The sequence below is a fragment of the Poecilia formosa genome, unplaced genomic scaffold (genome assembly GCF_000485575.1).
Source record: "Poecilia formosa unplaced genomic scaffold, Poecilia_formosa-5.1.2 Scaffold118, whole genome shotgun sequence".
NCBI lineage: Eukaryota > Metazoa > Chordata > Actinopteri > Cyprinodontiformes > Poeciliidae > Poecilia > Poecilia formosa.
This window is the reverse complement of record NW_006800057.1, coordinates 1,221,351-1,247,239: the sequence shown is the minus strand read 5'-3', so window position 1 is coordinate 1,247,239 and position 25,889 is coordinate 1,221,351. Positions and strand designations below refer to the sequence as shown.

At 44.8% G+C, this 25,889-nt stretch overlaps 2 protein-coding genes across 2 annotated transcripts in view; both read left to right on the top strand.

The window, feature by feature from the left end:
• LOC103143965 (SCO-spondin) overlaps positions 1-9,387 on the top strand; it is a 48,933-nt gene extending 39,546 nt beyond the window's left edge. Inside the window, exons 77-93 of the mRNA XM_016675620.1 lie at positions 404-483; positions 697-866; positions 968-1,014; positions 1,743-1,943; positions 2,769-2,939; positions 3,085-3,285; positions 3,388-3,487; positions 3,583-3,803; positions 3,907-4,059; positions 5,147-5,313; positions 5,398-5,543; positions 5,625-5,845; positions 5,920-5,955; positions 7,269-7,433; positions 8,258-8,464; positions 8,551-8,718; positions 8,923-9,387. Of these exons, the coding sequence (XP_016531106.1) occupies positions 404-483; positions 697-866; positions 968-1,014; positions 1,743-1,943; positions 2,769-2,939; positions 3,085-3,285; positions 3,388-3,487; positions 3,583-3,803; positions 3,907-4,059; positions 5,147-5,313; positions 5,398-5,543; positions 5,625-5,845; positions 5,920-5,955; positions 7,269-7,433; positions 8,258-8,464; positions 8,551-8,718; positions 8,923-9,119 (2,651 nt within the window). The 3' untranslated portion in view covers positions 9,120-9,387. The remainder of the gene's footprint in view (positions 1-403; positions 484-696; positions 867-967; positions 1,015-1,742; positions 1,944-2,768; positions 2,940-3,084; positions 3,286-3,387; positions 3,488-3,582; positions 3,804-3,906; positions 4,060-5,146; positions 5,314-5,397; positions 5,544-5,624; positions 5,846-5,919; positions 5,956-7,268; positions 7,434-8,257; positions 8,465-8,550; positions 8,719-8,922) is intronic.
• Positions 9,388-9,497: 110 nt separating this feature from the next.
• LOC107837152 (SCO-spondin-like) overlaps positions 9,498-25,889 on the top strand; it is a 41,352-nt gene continuing 24,960 nt past the window's right edge. The window contains exons 1-33 of the mRNA XM_016675619.1: positions 9,498-9,516; positions 9,598-9,768; positions 9,852-9,986; positions 10,968-11,104; positions 11,660-11,754; positions 11,833-11,882; positions 11,971-12,141; positions 12,312-12,482; positions 12,941-13,020; positions 13,234-13,403; positions 13,505-13,551; positions 14,280-14,480; positions 15,306-15,476; positions 15,622-15,822; positions 15,925-16,024; positions 16,120-16,340; positions 16,444-16,596; positions 17,684-17,850; positions 17,935-18,080; positions 18,162-18,382; positions 18,457-18,492; positions 19,806-19,970; positions 20,795-21,001; positions 21,088-21,255; positions 21,460-21,594; positions 22,137-22,374; positions 22,721-22,873; positions 22,967-23,013; positions 23,335-23,505; positions 23,932-24,108; positions 24,339-24,494; positions 24,668-24,792; positions 25,240-25,379. Of these exons, the coding sequence (XP_016531105.1) occupies positions 9,498-9,516; positions 9,598-9,768; positions 9,852-9,986; positions 10,968-11,104; positions 11,660-11,754; positions 11,833-11,882; positions 11,971-12,141; positions 12,312-12,482; positions 12,941-13,020; positions 13,234-13,403; positions 13,505-13,551; positions 14,280-14,480; positions 15,306-15,476; positions 15,622-15,822; positions 15,925-16,024; positions 16,120-16,340; positions 16,444-16,596; positions 17,684-17,850; positions 17,935-18,080; positions 18,162-18,382; positions 18,457-18,492; positions 19,806-19,970; positions 20,795-21,001; positions 21,088-21,255; positions 21,460-21,594; positions 22,137-22,374; positions 22,721-22,873; positions 22,967-23,013; positions 23,335-23,505; positions 23,932-24,108; positions 24,339-24,494; positions 24,668-24,792; positions 25,240-25,379 (4,745 nt within the window). The remainder of the gene's footprint in view (positions 9,517-9,597; positions 9,769-9,851; positions 9,987-10,967; positions 11,105-11,659; positions 11,755-11,832; positions 11,883-11,970; positions 12,142-12,311; positions 12,483-12,940; positions 13,021-13,233; positions 13,404-13,504; positions 13,552-14,279; positions 14,481-15,305; positions 15,477-15,621; positions 15,823-15,924; positions 16,025-16,119; positions 16,341-16,443; positions 16,597-17,683; positions 17,851-17,934; positions 18,081-18,161; positions 18,383-18,456; positions 18,493-19,805; positions 19,971-20,794; positions 21,002-21,087; positions 21,256-21,459; positions 21,595-22,136; positions 22,375-22,720; positions 22,874-22,966; positions 23,014-23,334; positions 23,506-23,931; positions 24,109-24,338; positions 24,495-24,667; positions 24,793-25,239; positions 25,380-25,889) is intronic.

Here is a 25,889-nt window from a genome sequence, read left to right as displayed (position 1 = left end):
GTTTATTCATACAGCACTTTTAGAAAACAACTTAAAACTGCTTCAAAGTGCAGCACAAAGACAATAACACAGCAGGATCAATTAATGAAGAGAAAATAAAACTGAAATGTCACAATAGAAAAGTTACAGTATCGGGCCTCAATTAAATGTCAGCGTATAAAAATAAGCTTTAAGGAGGAAAGGAAACTTATTCTAGAGAGCAGGAGCAGCAGTGGAGAACGCCCGATCTCCTGCGAGGAGATTCAATAGCAACTCATTTGATCTCAAAGTTCTGGATACAGATTGAAGTTTGAAAAGATCCTAAAGATGAAAAGAGGCAAGCCCATTTAAAATAATAAGATGTCTCCAGTGTGTAACGTACTGTAAAGAATTTCCTCCCAGTTTTTCTGTCTGTTTGCTCCAGTGCCGCCTTGCTCCAAGGTGCCAGGAACGGTTTTCAGCAGCTGTGGGCCGTCCTGCCCTCGGTCCTGTGACGACCTGTCAGTAAGTGTAGCCCAGCAGAGTGCTCGTCTTTAACATGTTTCCTTCTGTGTTTGAATAAAAATGCATGTCACGTTTCCAAAATTTTCATTGAACAGTAAAGTTGGGCGGTGTGACGTGACAAAATGTTAAAAAGTTTAAAGTGTAGTTTTGAAAGCTCTGTGCTCTGTACTTTCATCCTGTTGATATAAACCGATATCCTGGCTCATCTCCCAGCACTGTGAGTGGCAATGTGAGCCGGGCTGCTACTGCACTGACGGGAAGGTCCTCTCAGCCAATGGGACGGTCTGCCTAGCGAGGGATGGCTGTCCCTGCTTGGACATAAACACTGGGCGTCGTGTGGAGCCAGGAGAGTCCACTGAGGCCCCCGATGGCTGCAACAACTGGTCAGAACGATGTGGACTGAAGGAACTCATTGAGTTTCTGATGCTTTACTGATTATAAATCTGCAGATTTGAAGCATCAGCTCTGTTTCTCTGTGTTGCAGCACATGTCAGGGTGGCAAGTTCAACTGCACCAGAGAGCCGTGTCCAGGTGGGTAAGGTCACCTTAAAGGTCAGTCAATCAATCAAGTTTATTTTTATAGGACATTTCAGAAACAAGTCACTTCAAAGTGCTTTACACCATAAAAACACAATAAAACTACAGTTGAAATATTGCCGTCAATAAACATAAAAATGTTGGTCAGTGTTTCATTTATTATGAAACTCTAAACAGGGTTTTAGTCTAGATTTAAAGGAACTGTTTTCCAGAAGTTTGTTGTAGATTTGTGGAGCATAGAAGCTGAATGCTGGTTTTAGTCAGAACAACAGCAGCAGTTGATCAGATCCAGAACGCTGCTGCTGGGGGATTGATTTTAATTTTTTTTTTTTTTTTTAGGCAGACAGTGTAAAAGAAAAAAAATGCTTTCTAATTGATGTGTGCAACTTCATGTTTTTATTTGTTTTTAGGCAGACAGTGTAAAGACACTGTTGCTGTAATCAATGCGACTAAAGATAAATCTACAGATGAGTTTCTCTACATCTTGCTGAGTCATTAGTTCTTTAATCCTGGTGATGTTCTTCAGGTGATAGAAGGCCGACTGTCTTTATGTGTCTCTGGAGGTTCAGGTCAGAGTTCATCACTACACCCAGGTTTCAGGCCTCATCTCTAGTTTCTAGCTGTAATAACTGAAGCTGTGTGCTGACTCTCGATCGTTCCTCCTGTGACAAATTTTCACTTCTAAACTAGCTGGAACTAATTGGTACGTCTCTGTTTCCTAGTGTCGGGTGGGTGGTGTGAGTGGTCAGAGTGGACCCCCTGCTCCAGAACCTGTGGGGCGGAGTCGGTGTCCCGCTACAGGAGCTGCAGCTGTCCTGAACCTAAAGCTGGGGGAGACCCCTGTCCTGGAGAACAGGAAACACACAACGGGATCGGAGCGCAAATACAGCGACAGCCCTGCCCTGTCGTCACGTTCTGCCCAAGTAAGATCCTGACAAAAACAGAGTGGAGACAGAAGTTTTAAAAAGCTGTTGGTACAAAAATAGTTTTGGTAAAAAAAGTTAGCTATCTGATCAGGTGACCCAGTAGAAACAATCTGCCACTGTTGACAGGATAAAACAGATAAAACAAAAAGGTTAGAACTGTGACTTTAAACAAATATTTATTTTTCTATTATAATTTTAGACACATTCAGGGTGTTTCTTATGGAGCCCCCGATGGTACATGGGAATTTATTTTCTTTTTCATTACCTCACAAAACTTTTGTGTTCCCTTTCAATAAGCAAATATTGCTTACTGCAATTATAGAGATGGAACTGCACATGAAAACGTCCCTTTATTAACCCTTCAGATGACCATCACAGAAAAGACGCAATCAAAACTGTCAGATGTGACTTTAATACCCTGCAAAAATAACTTGGAAATAGTCCAAATAGTTTGGATGTATTTTCTCTTTCTTCTTGCGAAACATTTTATTATATCTTAGAAATGATGGAAAGAGAAGGTTTGTGGTGCATTTCTATCCTCAAGAAAAACATATAAAACTTCAGATATTACCATAAATGGAAAAACCTTAGAAAAAACCTCATATTATAGCGGAAAGTATGATTCCCACCGCAAGAAAGACTTTCAGTTTTACTCCCGGTTAGCTGGGCTGCTTTGCTAACATTTAATTTTGATTTCACTGTGTACTTTTTCACTTTTAGTCCTCTCTGACAGATCTGCTGGTAGGATAATTCATGTCAGCTATTTATTCACTCAGATGCCTGTCTTAGAGTTTTTTTTGTGTGTGTGTGTTCCACTGATAGTTCACGGTTCCTGGAGTTCCTGGTCTGCCTGGTCAGAGTGCGATGGGTGTGCCGGCTCGTCCGTTCGTACCAGACAGTGCAACAGTCCCCCTGCCAGGTTTGGTGGCCTCCCCTGTCTGGGCGAGAGCCGGCAGAGCCGCACATGTCACGACAACACCACTGTCTGCCCAGGTCGGCCCTCTGAGAGCTTTCGTTCTGACCGCATCTGTGTTTAAACACGGAGATGCTCACCAAGTCTGAGAAGTTGCCTCTTCACACGCCGTAGCGCCTTTTCCCGCCGTCTTTGTTAAAAGTTAGATTCATTTGTGTTTCTCAGACTGCGGTGGTGGTCAGGAGGAATGGCCGTGTGGGAAGCCTTGCGCTCGCTCCTGTTCAGATCTCCACGGCGACACGGACTGCTTGGACTCCCCCCGGTGCATCCGGACCTGTGGTTGTCCAGGCGACATGCTGCTGCAGGACGAAGTGTGCGTGGCCAGACAGGAGTGCCGCTGCAAATACCACAACGGCTCAGCTACCGGTTCGACACGTCTTCCGTTTACGTGGAAATCGCTTGAAAGAATTAAAAACGGAGATCTGTTGTTCATGTCAGAAACATAAAACTGTGTATTTCTCTACCAAGATGGTTTGGATTCCAGGAACGCGTCATGGGTGTGGCCTGGTGGATATGACTGGCAGTTTGCAAATCCAGGGGATGTCATCATCAGTGACTGCAAAAACTGGTAAACCTGTTTCTTCAATGATGACAATCCATTCAGGACTTTGAGAAGTTCAGTATCGATTCCTCATCTATCGATTATGCTTCTTTATTCCTCAGCTCGTGTGAGGGTGGCGTTTTGCAGTGCCGGTCTGTTCCCGGTTGCCATGTGGACGGTGGCTGGGGCCAATGGGGAGCCTGGACCGAGTGCTCTGTTCCTTGTGGCGGAGGCGTGACGTTCAGGAGGCGTCTGTGCGACAACCCGGCCCCTCAGGCCGGTGGCAGAGGCTGCCTGGGTACAGCGGAGCAGAAGAAGGACTGCAACATGCAAATGTGCACAGGTAGTCGTCTACTACAAGCTAGCATTTCTAAATTAATTCTACCTTCAGTTTAACTACAAACTTTACACAGAATATTTAGAGTACTGGTCTGTTTTGTGTCCAGACTCGGTGGGCCCTTGGCTGCTCTGGTCTCAGTGGTCTTCTTGCTCGGTGAGCTGCGGCGGAGGGCAGCAGTCCCGTTCTCGTACCTGCACCTCTCCCCCTTGCCATGGCGTCAGTCGCCAGAGCAAAATGTGCAACACACAAGTCTGCCTTGGTGGGTCTGAGTTTCTGAACCTTATGTGTGATTTTTTCCCTGCTCTGAAATCTGACATTCAGTCAGATTTCCATGTTTGCAGGAGTAAAGTCACATGGGGAATGGCATGGATTGTCTTGTGATTTTCCTCAAGATCCTGTTTTGGGCTCTACTGTATTCCAACTCAGTGTAGTCTCAATAGATTATGTGTCTGTATGCTGATGATATGCAATTGTATTTTTGTTTTGGAGTTTTTGTATTTCAGATTCTGTCCACCTTGACTGGGAGACAGAAATAATTTACTTGCTTCTGAAAACATTACTCGTGTTATAAGTGAAATCCAGGTATCAAAGATTGGTCTGTTCAGTTAAACTTGTGAAATGTGGTGTGTTGCTTTGACAGCTCCATGTTCCTGGAGCTTCATTCCATAAAGCTGATCAAGCAGATTCTGATCTAACGTTTTGATCCTGAAAGTGATTTTTCCTGTTTTACCTGTGAAAACCTTTAGGTCCTTCTCCCAGTGCTCCCAGTACTAACTGCACCACTCAAGTCAGAAACAACCAATCAGAGAAAGGAGGAAGGTTTTAGTGCTGTCAATCACTCTCGCGTGTGAGCTGCTCACATCGTCTCACTTGCTCTGTGCTACACTACAGCTAGTTACCAACATAGCCCACCATAAATACTAAGGCTAGTTACCAAAGGCCTGTAACGGTAAGTTGTTTTTCTGCCATTAGCACATTTAGCATTGCGTTCACAAGAATGATTACCAGTGCTAAGACCCTCCTCCTGGATCTGATTGGTTGTTTTCTGTTGAACCGCTACTGTAGCACTGAAAGAACCTGGAGGACTCAATCTTTTCACAGATTATGTCTCATAATGTCGTAGCAGCACACTGTTACAACATGGTGACAGTTTTAACAAATATGAAAAAAATGATTTTTATAAGTTATATGCTGCAAATATTCACTTAAATGTTTCCACACATTTTCTCATGCTGTGTTCCTCCTCATTTTTGCAGTGCTTTGTCATTCTTTGAAAAATGTTGCTACACAAATAATCTCTATAAAGTGACTTGTGTGTGTTTTTTGCATGCCATGCCGTTGTGAAGATGTGGGGTGCCCCCCCGGTAAGCTGTACAGGGAGTGTGAGCGTGGAGAGGGCTGTCCCTTCAGCTGCGCTCAGGTCAGTGGCAGAGAGGGCTGCTACTCTGACAGCTGTGACGAAGGCTGCCACTGCCCCCCGCACACCTACCAGCACCGTGGAACGTGTACGCCGGTGGGTCCTGAGCAACTTCAGGCTGGGCAGTTGAGGATGGGTTGAGGCTGAACAGACTGACCCCATGTGGCCTGTGTGTTTCAGGAGTGTCCGTGTCTGGTGGATGGAGAGTTCCTGGCCCGCCTGCAGAGCGTGTCTGTCACACCCGTATCATCTCTGCTCTCCAACAACGTCTCAGAAGGGATGGAGCTCATGTCTGGAGATGAACTTACGCACGACTGCAGCACCTGGTGAGCCCAACGTGTTTAAGTTGGTCTGATTTGCTGAACAGGTCTATGATTTACCCTGGGATCGGGTTCTGTTTCCTGTAGTGGCTGTGAGCATGGCATGTGGAACTGTTCGCTGGAGCTCTGCCCCATCGACGGTGGGTTGACAGCCTGGGGCCCCTGGAGCCCCTGCTCGCTCTCCTGTGGAGGTCTGGGAGTGAAGGTTCGCTCCAGGACCTGCACAGAGCCGGCCCCGGCCCACGGTGGGAGAGACTGTCAGGGGCCCCGCCAGGAGACCACCTACTGCCAGGCACCTGACTGTCCAGGTGGGGGTTAACCTGAGAGAAAGTTTGTTGATGAAATGATTTGTTCTATGGTTACAAGATTTTTTTTTTTTCAGCTACTGTTGTTCCAACAGTGGAGCCAACTATTCCAGGTAGCATCTTTGCTTTAATTTACACATTTATAATCTTCTTCATTTTATTGTACATGCTGGTCGATTTCTCTAGAGATGCCCTGATCTTATTTTTTTTTGTCTATACTCATTCTCTGTTTTTCCAACAGCTTTGACCTGCCAACTGCAATTTCAGCTAATTCTAGTTTCGCTTTACGAGCTATAAAACTAGAAGACAAAATGACATTTAAAAAGTGTTCAGCTTACCTACTGTGTTCATGCTAGCGCAGAAACAACACCACGTAAATGAAAATCCTTGTTGAGTTCAGCCTCTTATGTTAGCGAGCTAGCATTACTCAGACTGTCTCTCCTTACCTTAAAGTGTAACTAACCCCACCTGACATAACCATGTGTCTGAGTGAGGTAGTTTTATACCCAAACACAGTATTATGTGATGTAAATCGATGTAAACAATAGGAGAACTGAGCTGCAGTAGCCACCTAGCAAGCTCAAAAGGTTAGTGCAGAGACGGTTTTAGGCCATTATTGCAGAACTAGGTAAGGTAATTTTATTTATGTAGCACATTTTCAGCAACAAGGCAGTTCAAAGTGCTTCACATGAATTAGAAAGTAATTCAAACAAAACAACAAACCAAAAGAAAGACAAAAAAGTAAAAGTAACTACATATTGGTTCCCCATGTTTAATGAGAATAAGTAGACCATAGTTTATAAACTAGTAGGGGTTTCTATGGATTCTTGTACTGACAAAATTAGATGTTGGTTCTTCATGTTTGATTCTATAAAGTCGATGGTACTTTCTAAGTTTGATCTAGATTTCTGAACTAACAGTATGTAAGATAATTAACTAAACAAGCTGCCACAAAAATGTCAAAATTCACAGAGAGAGGCATGTAGAAACCTTGGTAACCTGTTTATATTCATCAGCAAAACAAAAAAGTTAATTTATAGGTCAGTTACACTTTAACTTAACATTTTCAAGAGGTTGGAATCTTAAAAAGATGGACCACTTTTAGTCTGTCATTCAACCTTCCTGTTATCTGCTGAAAATATCAACCTCGCTTAAAACGGGAAAGACCAAAAGACATGTTCCAAAACACTGTAAAAGATGCTTTCTTTTAGATGTAGCATTACATTTGTGCTTTCTTTTACTTTATAAACACCTCACCATGTCAATGAAGATAACTTACCTTTTATTAAAGTGGAAGCACTTTATTGTCATGTTCAGTGATAAAGATCAGACCTTTGTCTTTCCGACTGGCCGGTTAACGGTCAGGATCACCACTTGATCTCAAGAACCAAATTTGCCTTGTCGTCTTTCTTACCGTCTCCTTTAGAGGATGACTCCGGCTTCTCTTCGTGGTCGCTGTGGAGCTCCTGCACCAAAACCTGCACCGACGTTCAGAGCCCTGCTGTAAAGTCTCGTCATCGACTGTGTGCCAAACCTCCCTGCTCTGGAAGCGCTCACCAGGAGAAGGCGTGCAACCTACCCCAGTGTCCAGGTCTGACTGTCACAGTTCCCTCTCCGCGTCATTTTTTGGCAGGTTTCTCCCAGAACAAACGCTGACTTTTTTAAAATGTATTGTGATTTTTAAATGTAGCAATAATTAAGACACAGCGGGCGTGGTTAGTTCCAAAGAAAACCAACCTGTTTGGTGAAACAGTTACAGAGGCCCTTTTCGCTCTTTCTGAAGTTAGAACCACAAACTTTAATATGTCTTTGGGAGATTTTAAGCTGCAGACCAACAGAGTGGTTCATATTTGTAAGCTGTTTGGCAGAAGACTGACTCTGCTCATCATCCGCAGTGAAACATGCATTTCTTCAGTTGGTCAGAGTTTAGGATGACCTTGGAGTTGACCTCCCAAAAGAAAATCCCAAAAACTCCATTGACATTTAAGGTTGTAATGTGACAAGATGAGAACAAATTTAAGCTACCGGTACATTTAGTATTGAACTATATACCAGGAAAGACGCCATATAACCTCTAGTAAGGCTGCACCCAGATTTTGTGTGATCGGCCAATACTTACATGTGAAATTGATCTTATCAAACTAACAAAAACTGCTATAAAACTTTAAAAATCGTCATCGGCCAAAACTGGAATTGCCAGGTCAGGTTTTTTTAGAGACCATCAATCAGTAATTGGCCAGTAAACTGCAATCGGTGCTCCAGTAGTCTGTAGTATACTGCAGTAGTCTTCATTTTTTCTCAGTCATCATAATCTGTATATACAAGCACTAGAAAGAGCATTGTTTAATAATTAGACATTGGGAATGAGCTGCAAAGATTTGTACCGTTTACAATACACTCTGTTCTAAACTGCAGGTGAGGTGTGTGTAGGAGCCACCTGCCCTCCAAAGAACTGCTCCTGGACGGAGTGGGGGACGTGGGGGTCCTGCTCTCGGTCCTGTGGGGTGGGTCACCAGCAGAGGATCCGAACCTTCCTCCAGCCTGCCGGTAACGGTTCCTGGTGTGAGGACATTGTTGGAGGGAATCTGGAGCATCGCTTCTGTAACATCCGTCCCTGCAGAGGTCAGTGCTGCGCCTCGCCCAGCCAGTACGCTTCAGCCGGTACGTTGAAGTTTGAGCCAACGCCCTGACGTCTCTCTGTGAAACAGTGGACGGAGGCTGGTCCAGGTGGAGTCCCTGGTCCCACTGCGACCAGCGCTGTGGCGGCGGCCGCTCCATCCGCACCCGCTCCTGCTCCAGCCCCCCGCCCAAGAACGGGGGCAGGAAGTGCCTGGGGGAGAAGAACCAGGTCAAGCCGTGCAACACCAAACCTTGTGGTGAGGCTGAGCAGAACAGGCCATGTGTAGATCACTGTGACCTTTCCACGTCCTCGTCCTGCACACAAACAAAGCCTCATTAAGTCAGCATACGGCCATGTTGGAAAAGTCGGCATTCTTGGGGAGGCATGAGATGCAGAAACGGAGCCGGCAGCATCCCCAGGACATTCATGACCTTCTGTGTGTGTGTGTGTGTGCCATCAGATGATGGAGGCTGTCCGACTGGCCAGGAGTTTGTGTCGTGTGCCAACCAGTGTCCTCAGCGCTGCTCAGATCTCCAGCAGGGCATCGAGTGCCAGGGCAGCACCGAATGTCAGCCTGGCTGCCGCTGCCCTCAAGGTCCTGAACCGCTCCACGCTCAGACACGCCGTGACTTTGTGTTTGTTTCGTATCACCGGTGATGGACAGGCATGAATTATTCTTGCTATTGTTGACATGGATCAGACTTAAACACGTCTTTGAAGGTTCATGTGACGGCGTGTAATAGTTGATGAAAGCGGTTTTATTAAAATATTTGGTTGGATATTATGTGGCTTCTTTGATCCACATAGACTTTTTGTATCATAAATTGTCAAAGTTCTGTCTAAAATCTGTTCTGGAAGATGAATCTTTTATCTTCCCCAGGGATTTTTTTAAATTGCCAATATCGGGAAGCAAATACATTTTTTAATCTAATCTAATATTTTTTGTTAGATAAAATAACTACATGTTTTCCAGGATTATAGTTAGTTATTATACAGTACTATGGTCTATTTACAAATGTTGTGTGTTTTGACTAGATGCACATCAGGATCTCCAGTGTGTTGAAACGTCCTGAAACCTGCTGAGTTTTAGAACAGATTTCNTTTATTATTTTTGCTTTGTTATTTTGTGTCAAAGTGGACTGTGGTTGGAGCAGCTGGACGCAGTGGAGCGCCTGCACTCGGACGTGCGATGTGGGTATCAGACGGCGGTACCGCTCAGGAACCAATCCTCCGCCAGCCTTCGGAGGTCGTCCCTGCAAAGGAGAGAGAGTCGGCGTCGATACCTGCAGCGTCGAGCCCTGTCTGGGTGAGAACAACCACATCACTGACAGTGTCAAAGCGATGTGGAATGGATGCATGAAGGATACGGGTGTCGTGATGTGTCTGAAGGTATCAGAGAACCGTGGAGCTTGTGGTCGGAGTGCTCTGTGACGTGCGGAGGAGGTTACCGGACCCGGACCCGCGGGCCAATCAGGACCCACGGCACAGCCCAGCAGTTCAGCGCCTGTAACCTGCAGCCGTGTGGTAACACTGATCTGATCAGTTATTGTTCCTTCAATAAGTGGGCTCTCCTCATACATATGTAGCTGTAGTTGCTACTTAAAAATTGTATTTTTGCACCAGAAAGAAATGAGGAGCCAACATAATTCGCTACCAACTCTGGTCCTTCTCAAATCATCTAAAAATACTTTAAATATTCCTTGAAAATAACAAAATACTCTCATATTTTGTCAGCTGACATTATTCAGGTAAAACAGACTTTCTTAATGTTATTACTGGCCTAGTTGCCTAAACACAGAATCAGAGAGGAAAATTAGAAGTGACTAGAGTTTGAGTCAATTCCTCTGTTATACCTGCAAACTCAGAGCAGTTCCACTTCATTACTACTTTTTTCTGGTTATGGATTGAGCCCTTAGTTTGTTTTAAGTTTGAAGCAAGAGGAGATGTTCACATGTTGTCAGTATCTGCCAACGCAGACAGAAAACACTCACAGTACTTTACCCTCAGCTCTTTTCTACATAGAATGGCTGAAGTTTGTCCTCAAAGTTTCTCAGGTTATTTTTTGTGTTCACTCAGGAATAGAGTTCCAAGTTGAGCTATTCTCACTTCAAATTCATCATGTAAAAAACGGTTTCTTCAAAAGTGTTAATGCCATGTTTGTGCATAGCTGCTGTCATATGCGAGTGCTGGTCTGTGTTTTAGAATTTAATCATTCCCAGAGTTTTTTCAGAAATTTTTTAAGTGTTTTATTTTTTCTTTAATCAAATACTGGTAGTGGCCTCCAATTGTAGTCATCACTTATGAATAATACAATTATTTTTTCCTAAATTCTTAAATTTTTCCTAAATTGCTCCTGACCCCACTGTTAGTTGTTTTTACGCGTTTCTGCCAAGAATGATTGAATCGTTATACTTTAACTAATACATTGTAGTCTCTAAAACAATACATATAGGTAATCTATTGTGAGTTGTATTTCTTGTTTTTATTTGACTCGTATGCTGTCAGGTGGGGGCAGGACTTGTCCTCCAGGCCAGCAGTGGACACAGTGTGTGGTGGGACCTGTGACCTGTACTGACCTCACTCTGAACCTGAGTAGGAACTGCACTCCAGGCTGCCAGTGTCCACATGGGACTGTCCTGCAGGTCGGTCATAAAGCTCATGTCAAAGCAACAACAGTTGACCAAAGTGCTCTACAACTCATCATGAGACAATCGAATGAAGTCACATAAAGAAGCAGCATCAATTCAGACAGGTTTAGAAAAACGAATAAAAATATTTCAGTGATGAAGATGCAAGATGAATTTATCACATAGTTCTGGAGCAGCAGCTGCAAAAGCCCATGCAGTGTCCTCCACTTTTTAACTTGAGTCTGGAAATATCAAGATCATTCAGGTGATGAGGTGTCGGTTCATTTTAAGATTTAAAAATAAGCAGGAAGGAAGATGCCTCAGAATCAATCCCAAAACAGAAGCAGCTGCTGCTTCTTTGGGAGGGGAGTGATGTGGTCCTGCTGGACAAGCTGCATGCAGATGACCTGTGCTAATCCAGTGTAATGAAGGCCTAACTGACCTTGTCGAGGTCACCAAAGTACAGGGACGGCTTCACCCTTGCAATCATTTTTAACTGAAAAAAGTCAGCTCCCAGTACAGCATCTGTCTGCTGAAGTTCAAAGAGCTGTGAAGCTTTTCTATTTTCAGGTCGGTAAGTGTGTTCTTCAGTCAGACTGTCCCTGTGATGCCGGTAGAGAGCCATCCAAACCTGGAGACACTCTGCCCAACAAATGCAAGAACTGGTAGGAAAATGCAGCACAAGCTAACTCTAAGCGTGTTAAGGGAGAGTTAAAGTGACAGACATGTTTCTAACATTGCAGTACCTGTGAAAGAGGAAGGCTGGTAAACTGCTCTCGGGTCAGCTGCAACGGTAAGACGCCCGTCTTGGAACTGGAAAATATTCTAACATGTAGAACCTCGTAATGTTTACACGCCATCGTTGTGTGGCGCGTGTCCAGTGGACGGCCAGTGGTCATCATGGACTCCCTGGAGTCGGTGCTCAGTGTCGTGTGGAGCGGGTCTCCAGTCTCGGTACCGGTTCTGCTCCAGTCCCCAGCGGTCAGGCAGTGGACTCCCGTGTCTTGGTCCTCACCGCGAGGATCAAGTCTGCATCGTCCCTCCGTGTGACCGTGAGCAAACCACGTGTTGAGTTTTGGTTCATGAACTTTACCAACAGCACACAAGGTGGCATCGGAGTGTTCTGCTGCACTGAATGAACCAGTTTGATGCATTTACAGTTGCAGTAAAACAAACGTACTTCTTTTAGTAATTAAAATTTTTTGTAATATCTCGTCTGTAGTTGACGGGGCCTGGAGTCGGTGGAGTGACTGGACCGACTGCTCCAAGTCGTGCGGTGGAGGGATCCAGAGCCGGAGGAGACTCTGTGACTCGCCCAGTCCTGAGGGGTCCGGGAGTTACTGCGAGGGGCTGGGGACAGAAGTCAGGGCCTGTAACACCGACCACTGTCCAGGTAGCCTGGAGGAACTCGGCTCATGACGTAATTTCATTTGTCAAGTCAATGTCAAGTTTATTCATACAGCACTTTTAGAAAACAACTTAAAACTGCTTCAAAGTGCAGCACAAAGACAATAACACAGCAGGATCAATTAATGAAGAGAAAATAAAACTGAAATGTCACAATAGAAAAGTTACAGTATCGGGCCTCAATTAAATGTCAGCGTATAAAAATAAGCTTTAAGGAGGAAAGGAAACTTATTCTAGAGAGCAGGAGCAGCAGTGGAGAACGCCCGATCTCCTGCGAGGAGATTCAATAGCAACTCATTTGATCTCAAAGTTCTGGATACAGATTGAAGTTTGAAAAGATCCTAAAGATGAAAAGAGGCAAGCCCATTTAAAATAATAAGATGTCTCCAGTGTGTAACGTACTGTAAAGAATTTCCTCCCAGTTTTTCTGTCTGTTTGCTCCAGTGCCGCCTTGCTCCAAGGTGCCAGGAACGGTTTTCAGCAGCTGTGGGCCGTCCTGCCCTCGGTCCTGTGACGACCTGTCAGTAAGTGTAGCCCAGCAGAGTGCTCGTCTTTAACATGTTTCCTTCTGTGTTTGAATAAAAATGCATGTCACGTTTCCAAAATTTTCATTGAACAGTAAAGTTGGGCGGTGTGACGTGACAAAATGTTAAAAAGTTTAAAGTGTAGTTTTGAAAGCTCTGTGCTCTGTACTTTCATCCTGTTGATATAAACCGATATCCTGGCTCATCTCCCAGCACTGTGAGTGGCAATGTGAGCCGGGCTGCTACTGCACTGACGGGAAGGTCCTCTCAGCCAATGGGACGGTCTGCCTAGCGAGGGATGGCTGTCCCTGCTTGGACATAAACACTGGGCGTCGTGTGGAGCCAGGAGAGTCCACTGAGGCCCCCGATGGCTGCAACAACTGGTCAGAACGATGTGGACTGAAGGAACTCATTGAGTTTCTGATGCTTTACTGATTATAAATCTGCAGATTTGAAGCATCAGCTCTGTTTCTCTGTGTTGCAGCACATGTCAGGGTGGCAAGTTCAACTGCACCAGAGAGCCGTGTCCAGGTGGGTAAGGTCACCTTAAAGGTCAGTCAATCAATCAAGTTTATTTTTATAGGACATTTCAGAAACAAGTCACTTCAAAGTGCTTTACACCATAAAAACACAATAAAACTACAGTTGAAATATTGCCGTCAATAAACATAAAAATGTTGGTCAGTGTTTCATTTATTATGAAACTCTAAACAGGGTTTTAGTCTAGATTTAAAGGAACTGTTTTCCAGAAGTTTGTTGTAGATTTGTGGAGCATAGAAGCTGAATGCTGGTTTTAGTCAGAACAACAGCAGCAGTTGATCAGATCCAGAACGCTGCTGCTGGGGGATTGATTTTAATTTTTTTTTTTTTTTTTAGGCAGACAGTGTAAAAGAAAAAAAATGCTTTCTAATTGATGTGTGCAACTTCATGTTTTTATTTGTTTTTAGGCAGACAGTGTAAAGACACTGTTGCTGTAATCAATGCGACTAAAGATAAATCTACAGATGAGTTTCTCTACATCTTGCTGAGTCATTAGTTCTTTAATCCTGGTGATGTTCTTCAGGTGATAGAAGGCCGACTGTCTTTATGTGTCTCTGGAGGTTCAGGTCAGAGTTCATCACTACACCCAGGTTTCAGGCCTCATCTCTAGTTTCTAGCTGTAATAACTGAAGCTGTGTGCTGACTCTCGATCGTTCCTCCTGTGACAAATTTTCACTTCTAAACTAGCTGGAACTAATTGGTACGTCTCTGTTTCCTAGTGTCGGGTGGGTGGTGTGAGTGGTCAGAGTGGACCCCCTGCTCCAGAACCTGTGGGGCGGAGTCGGTGTCCCGCTACAGGAGCTGCAGCTGTCCTGAACCTAAAGCTGGGGGAGACCCCTGTCCTGGAGAACAGGAAACACACAACGGGATCGGAGCGCAAATACAGCGACAGCCCTGCCCTGTCGTCACGTTCTGCCCAAGTAAGATCCTGACAAAAACAGAGTGGAGACAGAAGTTTTAAAAAGCTGTTGGTACAAAAATAGTTTTGGTAAAAAAAGTTAGCTATCTGATCAGGTGACCCAGTAGAAACAATCTGCCACTGTTGACAGGATAAAACAGATAAAACAAAAAGGTTAGAACTGTGACTTTAAACAAATATTTATTTTTCTATTATAATTTTAGACACATTCAGGGTGTTTCTTATGGAGCCCCCGATGGTACATGGGAATTTATTTTCTTTTTCATTACCTCACAAAACTTTTGTGTTCCCTTTCAATAAGCAAATATTGCTTACTGCAATTATAGAGATGGAACTGCACATGAAAACGTCCCTTTATTAACCCTTCAGATGACCATCACAGAAAAGACGCAATCAAAACTGTCAGATGTGACTTTAATACCCTGCAAAAATAACTTGGAAATAGTCCAAATAGTTTGGATGTATTTTCTCTTTCTTCTTGCGAAACATTTTATTATATCTTAGAAATGATGGAAAGAGAAGGTTTGTGGTGCATTTCTATCCTCAAGAAAAACATATAAAACTTCAGATATTACCATAAATGGAAAAACCTTAGAAAAAACCTCATATTATAGCGGAAAGTATGATTCCCACCGCAAGAAAGACTTTCAGTTTTACTCCCGGTTAGCTGGGCTGCTTTGCTAACATTTAATTTTGATTTCACTGTGTACTTTTTCACTTTTAGTCCTCTCTGACAGATCTGCTGGTAGGATAATTCATGTCAGCTATTTATTCACTCAGATGCCTGTCTTAGAGTTTTTTTTGTGTGTGTGTGTTCCACTGATAGTTCACGGTTCCTGGAGTTCCTGGTCTGCCTGGTCAGAGTGCGATGGGTGTGCCGGCTCGTCCGTTCGTACCAGACAGTGCAACAGTCCCCCTGCCAGGTTTGGTGGCCTCCCCTGTCTGGGCGAGAGCCGGCAGAGCCGCACATGTCACGACAACACCACTGTCTGCCCAGGTCGGCCCTCTGAGAGCTTTCGTTCTGACCGCATCTGTGTTTAAACACGGAGATGCTCACCAAGTCTGAGAAGTTGCCTCTTCACACGCCGTAGCGCCTTTTCCCGCCGTCTTTGTTAAAAGTTAGATTCATTTGTGTTTCTCAGACTGCGGTGGTGGTCAGGAGGAATGGCCGTGTGGGAAGCCTTGCGCTCGCTCCTGTTCAGATCTCCACGGCGACACGGACTGCTTGGACTCCCCCCGGTGCATCCGGACCTGTGGTTGTCCAGGCGACATGCTGCTGCAGGACGAAGTGTGCGTGGCCAGACAGGAGTGCCGCTGCAAATACCACAACGGCTCAGCTACCGGTTCGACACGTCTTCCGTTTACGTGGAAATCGCTTGAAAGAATTAAAAACGGAGATCTGTTGTTCATGTCAGAAACATAAAACTGTGTATTTCTCTACCAAGATGGTTTGGATTCCAGGAACGCGTCATGGGTGTGGCCTGGTGGATATGACTGGCAGTTTGCAAATCCAGGGGATGTCATCATCAGTGACTGCAAAAACTGGTAAACCTGTTTCTTCAATGATGACAATCCATTCAGGACTTTGAGAAGTTCAGTATCGATTCCTCATCTATCGATTATGCTTCTTTATTCCTCAGCTCGTGTGAGGGTGGCGTTTTGCAGTGCCGGTCTGTTCCCGGTTGCCATGTGGACGGTGGCTGGGGCCAATGGGGAGCCTGGACCGAGTGCTCTGTTCCTTGTGGCGGAGGCGTGACGTTCAGGAGGCGTCTGTGCGACAACCCGGCCCCTCAGGCCGGTGGCAGAGGCTGCCTGGGTACAGCGGAGCAGAAGAAGGACTGCAACATGCAAATGTGCACAGGTAGTCGTCTACTACAAGCTAGCATTTCTAAATTAATTCTACCTTCAGTTTAACTACAAACTTTACACAGAATATTTAGAGTACTGGTCTGTTTTGTGTCCAGACTCGGTGGGCCCTTGGCTGCTCTGGTCTCAGTGGTCTTCTTGCTCGGTGAGCTGCGGCGGAGGGCAGCAGTCCCGTTCTCGTACCTGCACCTCTCCCCCTTGCCATGGCGTCAGTCGCCAGAGCAAAATGTGCAACACACAAGTCTGCCTTGGTGGGTCTGAGTTTCTGAACCTTATGTGTGATTTTTTCCCTGCTCTGAAATCTGACATTCAGTCAGATTTCCATGTTTGCAGGAGTAAAGTCACATGGGGAATGGCATGGATTGTCTTGTGATTTTCCTCAAGATCCTGTTTTGGGCTCTACTGTATTCCAACTCAGTGTAGTCTCAATAGATTATGTGTCTGTATGCTGATGATATGCAATTGTATTTTTGTTTTGGAGTTTTTGTATTTCAGATTCTGTCCACCTTGACTGGGAGACAGAAATAATTTACTTGCTTCTGAAAACATTACTCGTGTTATAAGTGAAATCCAGGTATCAAAGATTGGTCTGTTCAGTTAAACTTGTGAAATGTGGTGTGTTGCTTTGACAGCTCCATGTTCCTGGAGCTTCATTCCATAAAGCTGATCAAGCAGATTCTGATCTAACGTTTTGATCCTGAAAGTGATTTTTCCTGTTTTACCTGTGAAAACCTTTAGGTCCTTCTCCCAGTGCTCCCAGTACTAACTGCACCACTCAAGTCAGAAACAACCAATCAGAGAAAGGAGGAAGGTTTTAGTGCTGTCAATCACTCTCGCGTGTGAGCTGCTCACATCGTCTCACTTGCTCTGTGCTACACTACAGCTAGTTACCAACATAGCCCACCATAAATACTAAGGCTAGTTACCAAAGGCCTGTAACGGTAAGTTGTTTTTCTGCCATTAGCACATTTAGCATTGCGTTCACAAGAATGATTACCAGTGCTAAGACCCTCCTCCTGGATCTGATTGGTTGTTTTCTGTTGAACCGCTACTGTAGCACTGAAAGAACCTGGAGGACTCAATCTTTTCACAGATTATGTCTCATAATGTCGTAGCAGCACACTGTTACAACATGGTGACAGTTTTAACAAATATGAAAAAAATGATTTTTATAAGTTATATGCTGCAAATATTCACTTAAATGTTTCCACACATTTTCTCATGCTGTGTTCCTCCTCATTTTTGCAGTGCTTTGTCATTCTTTGAAAAATGTTGCTACACAAATAATCTCTATAAAGTGACTTGTGTGTGTTTTTTGCATGCCATGCCGTTGTGAAGATGTGGGGTGCCCCCCCGGTAAGCTGTACAGGGAGTGTGAGCGTGGAGAGGGCTGTCCCTTCAGCTGCGCTCAGGTCAGTGGCAGAGAGGGCTGCTACTCTGACAGCTGTGACGAAGGCTGCCACTGCCCCCCGCACACCTACCAGCACCGTGGAACGTGTACGCCGGTGGGTCCTGAGCAACTTCAGGCTGGGCAGTTGAGGATGGGTTGAGGCTGAACAGACTGACCCCATGTGGCCTGTGTGTTTCAGGAGTGTCCGTGTCTGGTGGATGGAGAGTTCCTGGCCCGCCTGCAGAGCGTGTCTGTCACACCCGTATCATCTCTGCTCTCCAACAACGTCTCAGAAGGGATGGAGCTCATGTCTGGAGATGAACTTACGCACGACTGCAGCACCTGGTGAGCCCAACGTGTTTAAGTTGGTCTGATTTGCTGAACAGGTCTATGATTTACCCTGGGATCGGGTTCTGTTTCCTGTAGTGGCTGTGAGCATGGCATGTGGAACTGTTCGCTGGAGCTCTGCCCCATCGACGGTGGGTTGACAGCCTGGGGCCCCTGGAGCCCCTGCTCGCTCTCCTGTGGAGGTCTGGGAGTGAAGGTTCGCTCCAGGACCTGCACAGAGCCGGCCCCGGCCCACGGTGGGAGAGACTGTCAGGGGCCCCGCCAGGAGACCACCTACTGCCAGGCACCTGACTGTCCAGGTGGGGGTTAACCTGAGAGAAAGTTTGTTGATGAAATGATTTGTTCTATGGTTACAAGATTTTTTTTTTTTCAGCTACTGTTGTTCCAACAGTGGAGCCAACTATTCCAGGTAGCATCTTTGCTTTAATTTACACATTTATAATCTTCTTCATTTTATTGTACATGCTGGTCGATTTCTCTAGAGATGCCCTGATCTTATTTTTTTTTGTCTATACTCATTCTCTGTTTTTCCAACAGCTTTGACCTGCCAACTGCAATTTCAGCTAATTCTAGTTTCGCTTTACGAGCTATAAAACTAGAAGACAAAATGACATTTAAAAAGTGTTCAGCTTACCTACTGTGTTCATGCTAGCGCAGAAACAACACCACGTAAATGAAAATCCTTGTTGAGTTCAGCCTCTTATGTTAGCGAGCTAGCATTACTCAGACTGTCTCTCCTTACCTTAAAGTGTAACTAACCCCACCTGACATAACCATGTGTCTGAGTGAGGTAGTTTTATACCCAAACACAGTATTATGTGATGTAAATCGATGTAAACAATAGGAGAACTGAGCTGCAGTAGCCACCTAGCAAGCTCAAAAGGTTAGTGCAGAGACGGTTTTAGGCCATTATTGCAGAACTAGGTAAGGTAATTTTATTTATGTAGCACATTTTCAGCAACAAGGCAGTTCAAAGTGCTTCACATGAATTAGAAAGTAATTCAAACAAAACAACAAACCAAAAGAAAGACAAAAAAGTAAAAGTAACTACATATTGGTTCCCCATGTTTAATGAGAATAAGTAGACCATAGTTTATAAACTAGTAGGGGTTTCTATGGATTCTTGTACTGACAAAATTAGATGTTGGTTCTTCATGTTTGATTCTATAAAGTCGATGGTACTTTCTAAGTTTGATCTAGATTTCTGAACTAACAGTATGTAAGATAATTAACTAAACAAGCTGCCACAAAAATGTCAAAATTCACAGAGAGAGGCATGTAGAAACCTTGGTAACCTGTTTATATTCATCAGCAAAACAAAAAAGTTAATTTATAGGTCAGTTACACTTTAACTTAACATTTTCAAGAGGTTGGAATCTTAAAAAGATGGACCACTTTTAGTCTGTCATTCAACCTTCCTGTTATCTGCTGAAAATATCAACCTCGCTTAAAACGGGAAAGACCAAAAGACATGTTCCAAAACACTGTAAAAGATGCTTTCTTTTAGATGTAGCATTACATTTGTGCTTTCTTTTACTTTATAAACACCTCACCATGTCAATGAAGATAACTTACCTTTTATTAAAGTGGAAGCACTTTATTGTCATGTTCAGTGATAAAGATCAGACCTTTGTCTTTCCGACTGGCCGGTTAACGGTCAGGATCACCACTTGATCTCAAGAACCAAATTTGCCTTGTCGTCTTTCTTACCGTCTCCTTTAGAGGATGACTCCGGCTTCTCTTCGTGGTCGCTGTGGAGCTCCTGCACCAAAACCTGCACCGACGTTCAGAGCCCTGCTGTAAAGTCTCGTCATCGACTGTGTGCCAAACCTCCCTGCTCTGGAAGCGCTCACCAGGAGAAGGCGTGCAACCTACCCCAGTGTCCAGGTCTGACTGTCACAGTTCCCTCTCCGCGTCATTTTTTGGCAGGTTTCTCCCAGAACAAACGCTGACTTTTTTAAAATGTATTGTGATTTTTAAATGTAGCAATAATTAAGACACAGCGGGCGTGGTTAGTTCCAAAGAAAACCAACCTGTTTGGTGAAACAGTTACAGAGGCCCTTTTCGCTCTTTCTGAAGTTAGAACCACAAACTTTAATATGTCTTTGGGAGATTTTAAGCTGCAGACCAACAGAGTGGTTCATATTTGTAAGCTGTTTGGCAGAAGACTGACTCTGCTCATCATCCGCAGTGAAACATGCATTTCTTCAGTTGGTCAGAGTTTAGGATGACCTTGGAGTTGACCTCCCAAAAGAAAATCCCAAAAACTCCATTGACATTTAAGGTTGTAATGTGACAAGATGAGAACAAATTTAAGCTACCGGTACATTTAGTATTGAACTATATACCAGGAAAGACGCCATATAACCTCTAGTAAGGCTGCACCCAGATTTTGTGTGATCGGCCAATACTTACATGTGAAATTGATCTTATCAAACTAACAAAAACTGCTATAAAACTTTAAAAATCGTCATCGGCCAAAACTGGAATTGCCAGGTCAGGTTTTTTTAGAGACCATCAATCAGTAATTGGCCAGTAAACTGCAATCGGTGCTCCAGTAGTCTGTAGTATACTGCAGTAGTCTTCATTTTTTCTCAGTCATCATAATCTGTATATACAAGCACTAGAAAGAGCATTGTTTAATAATTAGACATTGGGAATGAGCTGCAAAGATTTGTACCGTTTACAATACACTCTGTTCTAAACTGCAGGTGAGGTGTGTGTAGGAGCCACCTGCCCTCCAAAGAACTGCTCCTGGACGGAGTGGGGGACGTGGGGGTCCTGCTCTCGGTCCTGTGGGGTGGGTCACCAGCAGAGGATCCGAACCTTCCTCCAGCCTGCCGGTAACGGTTCCTGGTGTGAGGACATTGTTGGAGGGAATCTGGAGCATCGCTTCTGTAACATCCGTCCCTGCAGAGGTCAGTGCTGCGCCTCGCCCAGCCAGTACGCTTCAGCCGGTACGTTGAAGTTTGAGCCAACGCCCTGACGTCTCTCTGTGAAACAGTGGACGGAGGCTGGTCCAGGTGGAGTCCCTGGTCCCGCTGCGACCAGCGCTGTGGCGGCGGCCGCTCCATCCGCACCCGCTCCTGCTCCAGCCCCCCGCCCAAGAACGGGGGCAGGAAGTGCCTGGGGGAGAAGAACCAGGTCAAGCCGTGCAACACCAAACCTTGTGGTGAGGCTGAGCAGAACAGGCCATGTGTAGATCACTGTGACCTTTCCACGTCCTCGTCCTGCACACAAACAAAGCCTCATTAAGTCAGCATATGGCCATGTTGGAAAAGTCGGCATTCTTGGGGAGGCATGAGATGCAGAAACGGAGCCGGCAGCATCCCCAGGACATTCATGACCTTCTGTGTGTGTGTGTGTGTGCCATCAGATGATGGAGGCTGTCCGACTGGCCAGGAGTTTGTGTCGTGTGCCAACCAGTGTCCTCAGCGCTGCTCAGATCTCCAGCAGGGCATCGAGTGCCAGGGCAGCACCGAATGTCAGCCTGGCTGCCGCTGCCCTCAAGGTCCTGAACCGCTCCACACTCAGACACGCCATGTCTTTGTTTGTGTTTTTTTCGTATCACAGGTGATGGACAGGCATGAATTATTCTTGCTATTGTTGACATGGATCAGACTTAAACACGTCTTTGAAGGTTCATGTGACGGCGTGTAATAGTTGATGAAAGCGGTTTTATTAAAATATTTGGTTGGATATTATGTGGCTTCTTTGATCCACATAGACTTTTTGTATCATAAATTGTCAAAGTTCTGTCTAAAATCTGTTCTGGAAGACGAATCTTTTATCTTCCCCAGGGATTTTTTTAAATTGCCAATATCGGGAAGCAAATACATTTTTTAATCTAATCTAATATTTTTTGTTAGATAAAATAACTACATGTTTTCCAGGATTATAGTTAGTTATTATACAGTACTAGGGTCTATTTACAAATGTTGTGTGTTTTGACTAGATGCACATCAGGATCTCCAGTGTGTTGAAACGTCCTGAAACCTGCTGAGTTTTAGAACAGATTTCCCTGTGTGTGTGTGTGTGTGTGTGTGTGTTCAGGTCGGTTGCAGCAGGACAGTGTGTGTGTGGAGCTGTGGCAGTGCGACTGCGTGGACTCGCTGGGCGACGTGTGGGCGGCCGGTAGCTGGCACCGGGTGGACTGCAACAACTGCAGCTGCTCTGACGGCCGGCTGCTCTGCACCAATCACAGCTGCCTGCCCGCCTGCGCGTGGAGCTCATGGTCCAACTGGGCAGCCTGCAGCACTTCCTGTGGGCGGGGCCAGAGAACCAGATACAGGTGAGGTTGTGGACACTCTGAGTTGAGTTGACATTTTGCATTACGTGCCAGCAAACCACTTTAGTCTTTAACTGAACAGTGTTGGGTCTGTAGGGTTCAGAAGGATCGATCCTTTAGGGGCTCACTTGCAGAATAAACTCTCCCAACATTGACGGATTAGTCTATTGACTGAAAGTGGAATTAGCTTTCATCTGCAGCCTTCTGTTATTATTTGTAGTATAAGTTCAATGCAGCATGTCATTGAACTTATGACACGTTGCATTGTAGTTACTTATTACCATCTTTCTGTTAGGCAGAGAAGCAAGAAACAGTTTCTTTGCTGAGTCCGTGTCGTACGTTGTGTCAGATCCCGGGTCCCAGAGACCGAAGGAGCAGACTGCAACTTTGAAGAGGTTCAGCACAAACCGTGCAACCCTGGACCCTGCCCCCCTCTCTGCCTTCATGGTAAACAGGAACTCAGAGTGGGAGACACCTGGCTGCAGGGAGAGTGTCAGCAATGGTGAGATGGAAGAGGAAGAGAGAGAGCAGAGGGCGTTTCTGCTCAGGCATCAACATTGTTTCACATTTTTCCATGCTCTGTTTTTTTTCTCAGCATTTGTACCCCAGAGGGAATCTACTGCCAAGACATCGACTGCAGAGGTAGACACTAGATTCACTCTAATGATGACATAAAGGTAGGGGAACAGTGTAAAATAATGTTAAGTTGTAACCTGGTTAGTCTGTCATTGAATTGCATTCATGCTGCACTGTGACCAGTTAAGGTTTTACAAATACCGTAGTGCACTTCTCAGGCTTTGCTCTAACTGTGGCGACTCTAATGCCAGAAAAAGTAAAGAAAATCCAAACTTTGTTAAGTGAGTGTGACACCTCCAGATGGAATCAGAGGGAATCTTATCCCCCATGTCTAAAACTCTTGATACCTCAGGAAATGGTGGCAGCCCGGATGCTTTGTGTTCGCAGTTGACGGTGCCTGGACGCCCTGGTCAGTGTGGTCTGACTGCTCAGTGACCTGCAGCCAGGGGACGCGGGTCCGAACCCGAGCCTGCATCAACCCCCCGCCACGAAACAATGGCTCGCTCTGCAGCGGAGCGGCCAGAGAAACGCAGCACTGCCAGACGCCTCCATGTGTGGGTTGGTATACACCAGGGGGGCGTCGGACTCATCTTCATTTTGGGCCATATGTAGATCATGAAAGTCCTTAAAGGGCCGTTAGTGGCAGAATGTGTAGATAAAACTAGCTATTAATAAATTCTTAAAATAAAGCTTTCAATAACCACTGGTATGATTTGATTGATAAAATAATATTTAAGCAGACAACAGTTATCTTGAACTTGTGTTTATGTGGCTTTCTGAGGTCTAGAGGGCCACAAAAATGGATATGGTGGTCTGGTCCTGGCCCGCGGGCCTCGAGTTTGACACCTTCCTGAACCTCTGAGTCTTCCTAAAACACACTCTGACACCATGCTGAACCTCTCAACCTGCCGCTACTTCCTGTTTGGATAACTTCAAATATCAGCTCCCCCCCTTTTATCTCTTTCATTTTTTATTCCCTCCCAGATGACCTTTGCCCATGGTCGCCATGGTCAGCGTGCTCCCGGAGCTGCGGCGCCGGGTCGGTGTCTCGGCGCAGGGCGTGTGTGTGTGAGGAGGGAGGGGACGCGGCGTGCCCCCCTGAAGCCGAGGCCGTGAGGAACAGAGAGGAGACCCAGCTATGTTACCACCGACCGTGTCCCGGTACAGAGCCAGAAAAACCCATGATAAGACCGTATTATGATGTCATTAAGCTGCAAAGGAATATTAATTAGCATTATTTTCAAATAGCTATTCCAGATGTTATTTAGCTTTTGCTTTGCAATTTGTTATTTTTTGTCACGTTACAAGACACAAACTGCTATGTAAGAGACTGAGGAAAACCACAGGCAGAAATAAATGTGTGTGTAGAAGAAGTCCGTTTTGTTTTCCAGAATGTCCCATGTCCGCGTGGAGCGTTTGGTCTCGCTGCTCGTGCGAGTCTCAGAGGCAGCAGCGATATCGCGTAGCGCTCACCTCAGCCACCGGAGGGCAGCAGTGCACTCCTGTAGAAACCCAGAGCCAGGTGTGCGGCCTCAGTCAGTGTGACGGTGAGTTGGGTTTTCTGGAGGTTCTCCTGCTTACTGAGCTCTGCCCTTTCAGATTCTTCCCTGCTGTGTCTGATTGAGTGATTCTGTTTGTGTGGCACTTTTTAAGCTGTGAAGTTTGTGCACGATAAAAAAATCAAAAACTCATATGAACGGTTGTGTCTTCCTGTTTGCAGGCTGCGAAGCCCCGTTTGTTTACTCGGCATGCGGAGCGCCTTGTGAGAAGCAGTGTGCTCTGATGGGCAGAGAAGATCTTTGTCTGGGGGTCAGGGAGTGCACACCTGGCTGCTACTGCCCTCAGGTCAACTTCTACTCTCTTATCTGATTTAATTTTATTTTATATTTATTGTACAAAATATAATACTGTATAAAGAAAAAAATATGAAACTGCTTAAAAAAAATCAATGCTGAACTAATTTGACATCTGTGATTGGAGGTGAAGGAAACTAATTTACAACAAAGGTCATTGTAGATGGAGGGGAAAAAAATATGAGTAAGTTCCTGCCAAAAAACTCAGAAATGTTTAGATTGATTAGTGAAATTTTCCAGAGAAAAACAAAGATATTTTTGAGTTTGAGAAGTCAAAAATTTGCTAGAAAAAAAAAGGACATTTTTAGGTTTTTGACATTTTAGAAAACTTACAGAAATAAAAATGACCCATTTGGAATCGTAGTTTTACTCTTTTTGTATGAAGCCGCCTGAAGCAAAACAAATGGTTCACAGAGTCACGTTGTGTTTTTCCTTGCAGGGCCTGCTGCAGCAGAACGGCAGCTGTGTTCCTCTGCAGCAGTGTGGCTGCATGTACCTGGGGCCCCAGGTTTCAGAGGAGCCTCCCACACCCATCGTTGTCCCTCAGGGGGCCACGGTCACTATAGGCTGCAGCACCTGGTTAGAGTCACATTTTGTTTTGCATTATTTGTTGTGCACAAAGACTGAAGCAACCTGAAATGGTTTCTAATACTCCTGCTGCAGCAGAGTGATGTCATTCACCACCTTCTGCCAACGTTGTTACATTTAACTAAAACTACAAGAAATGACAAAAACTGAAAACATTTTTTCATCTACTGAACTAAATAAAAATTATAATTAACAGGGAAAACTATACCTAACTGAAACTCTACTGTGCTTATAAAATTAACTAAAACATACTGAAATTATATATATAGTATATTTTGTTTTTGTGTTTCTGGATTTATTTACTAGTTGTTTGAACTCTTTGTGAAATTGATTTATGTTTCCACACACATGCAGTTTACTTACACTAACAGTACTTACATGAATGTGCATAATGGCGGCAGCAGAAGTTAGGAGGAAACACCAGACTGTTGGTGTGTCCTAAAAAAAAAAAAAAAAAAAAAAAAAAAACTAAAACTGCTACTAAAACTAATAAAAACTAAA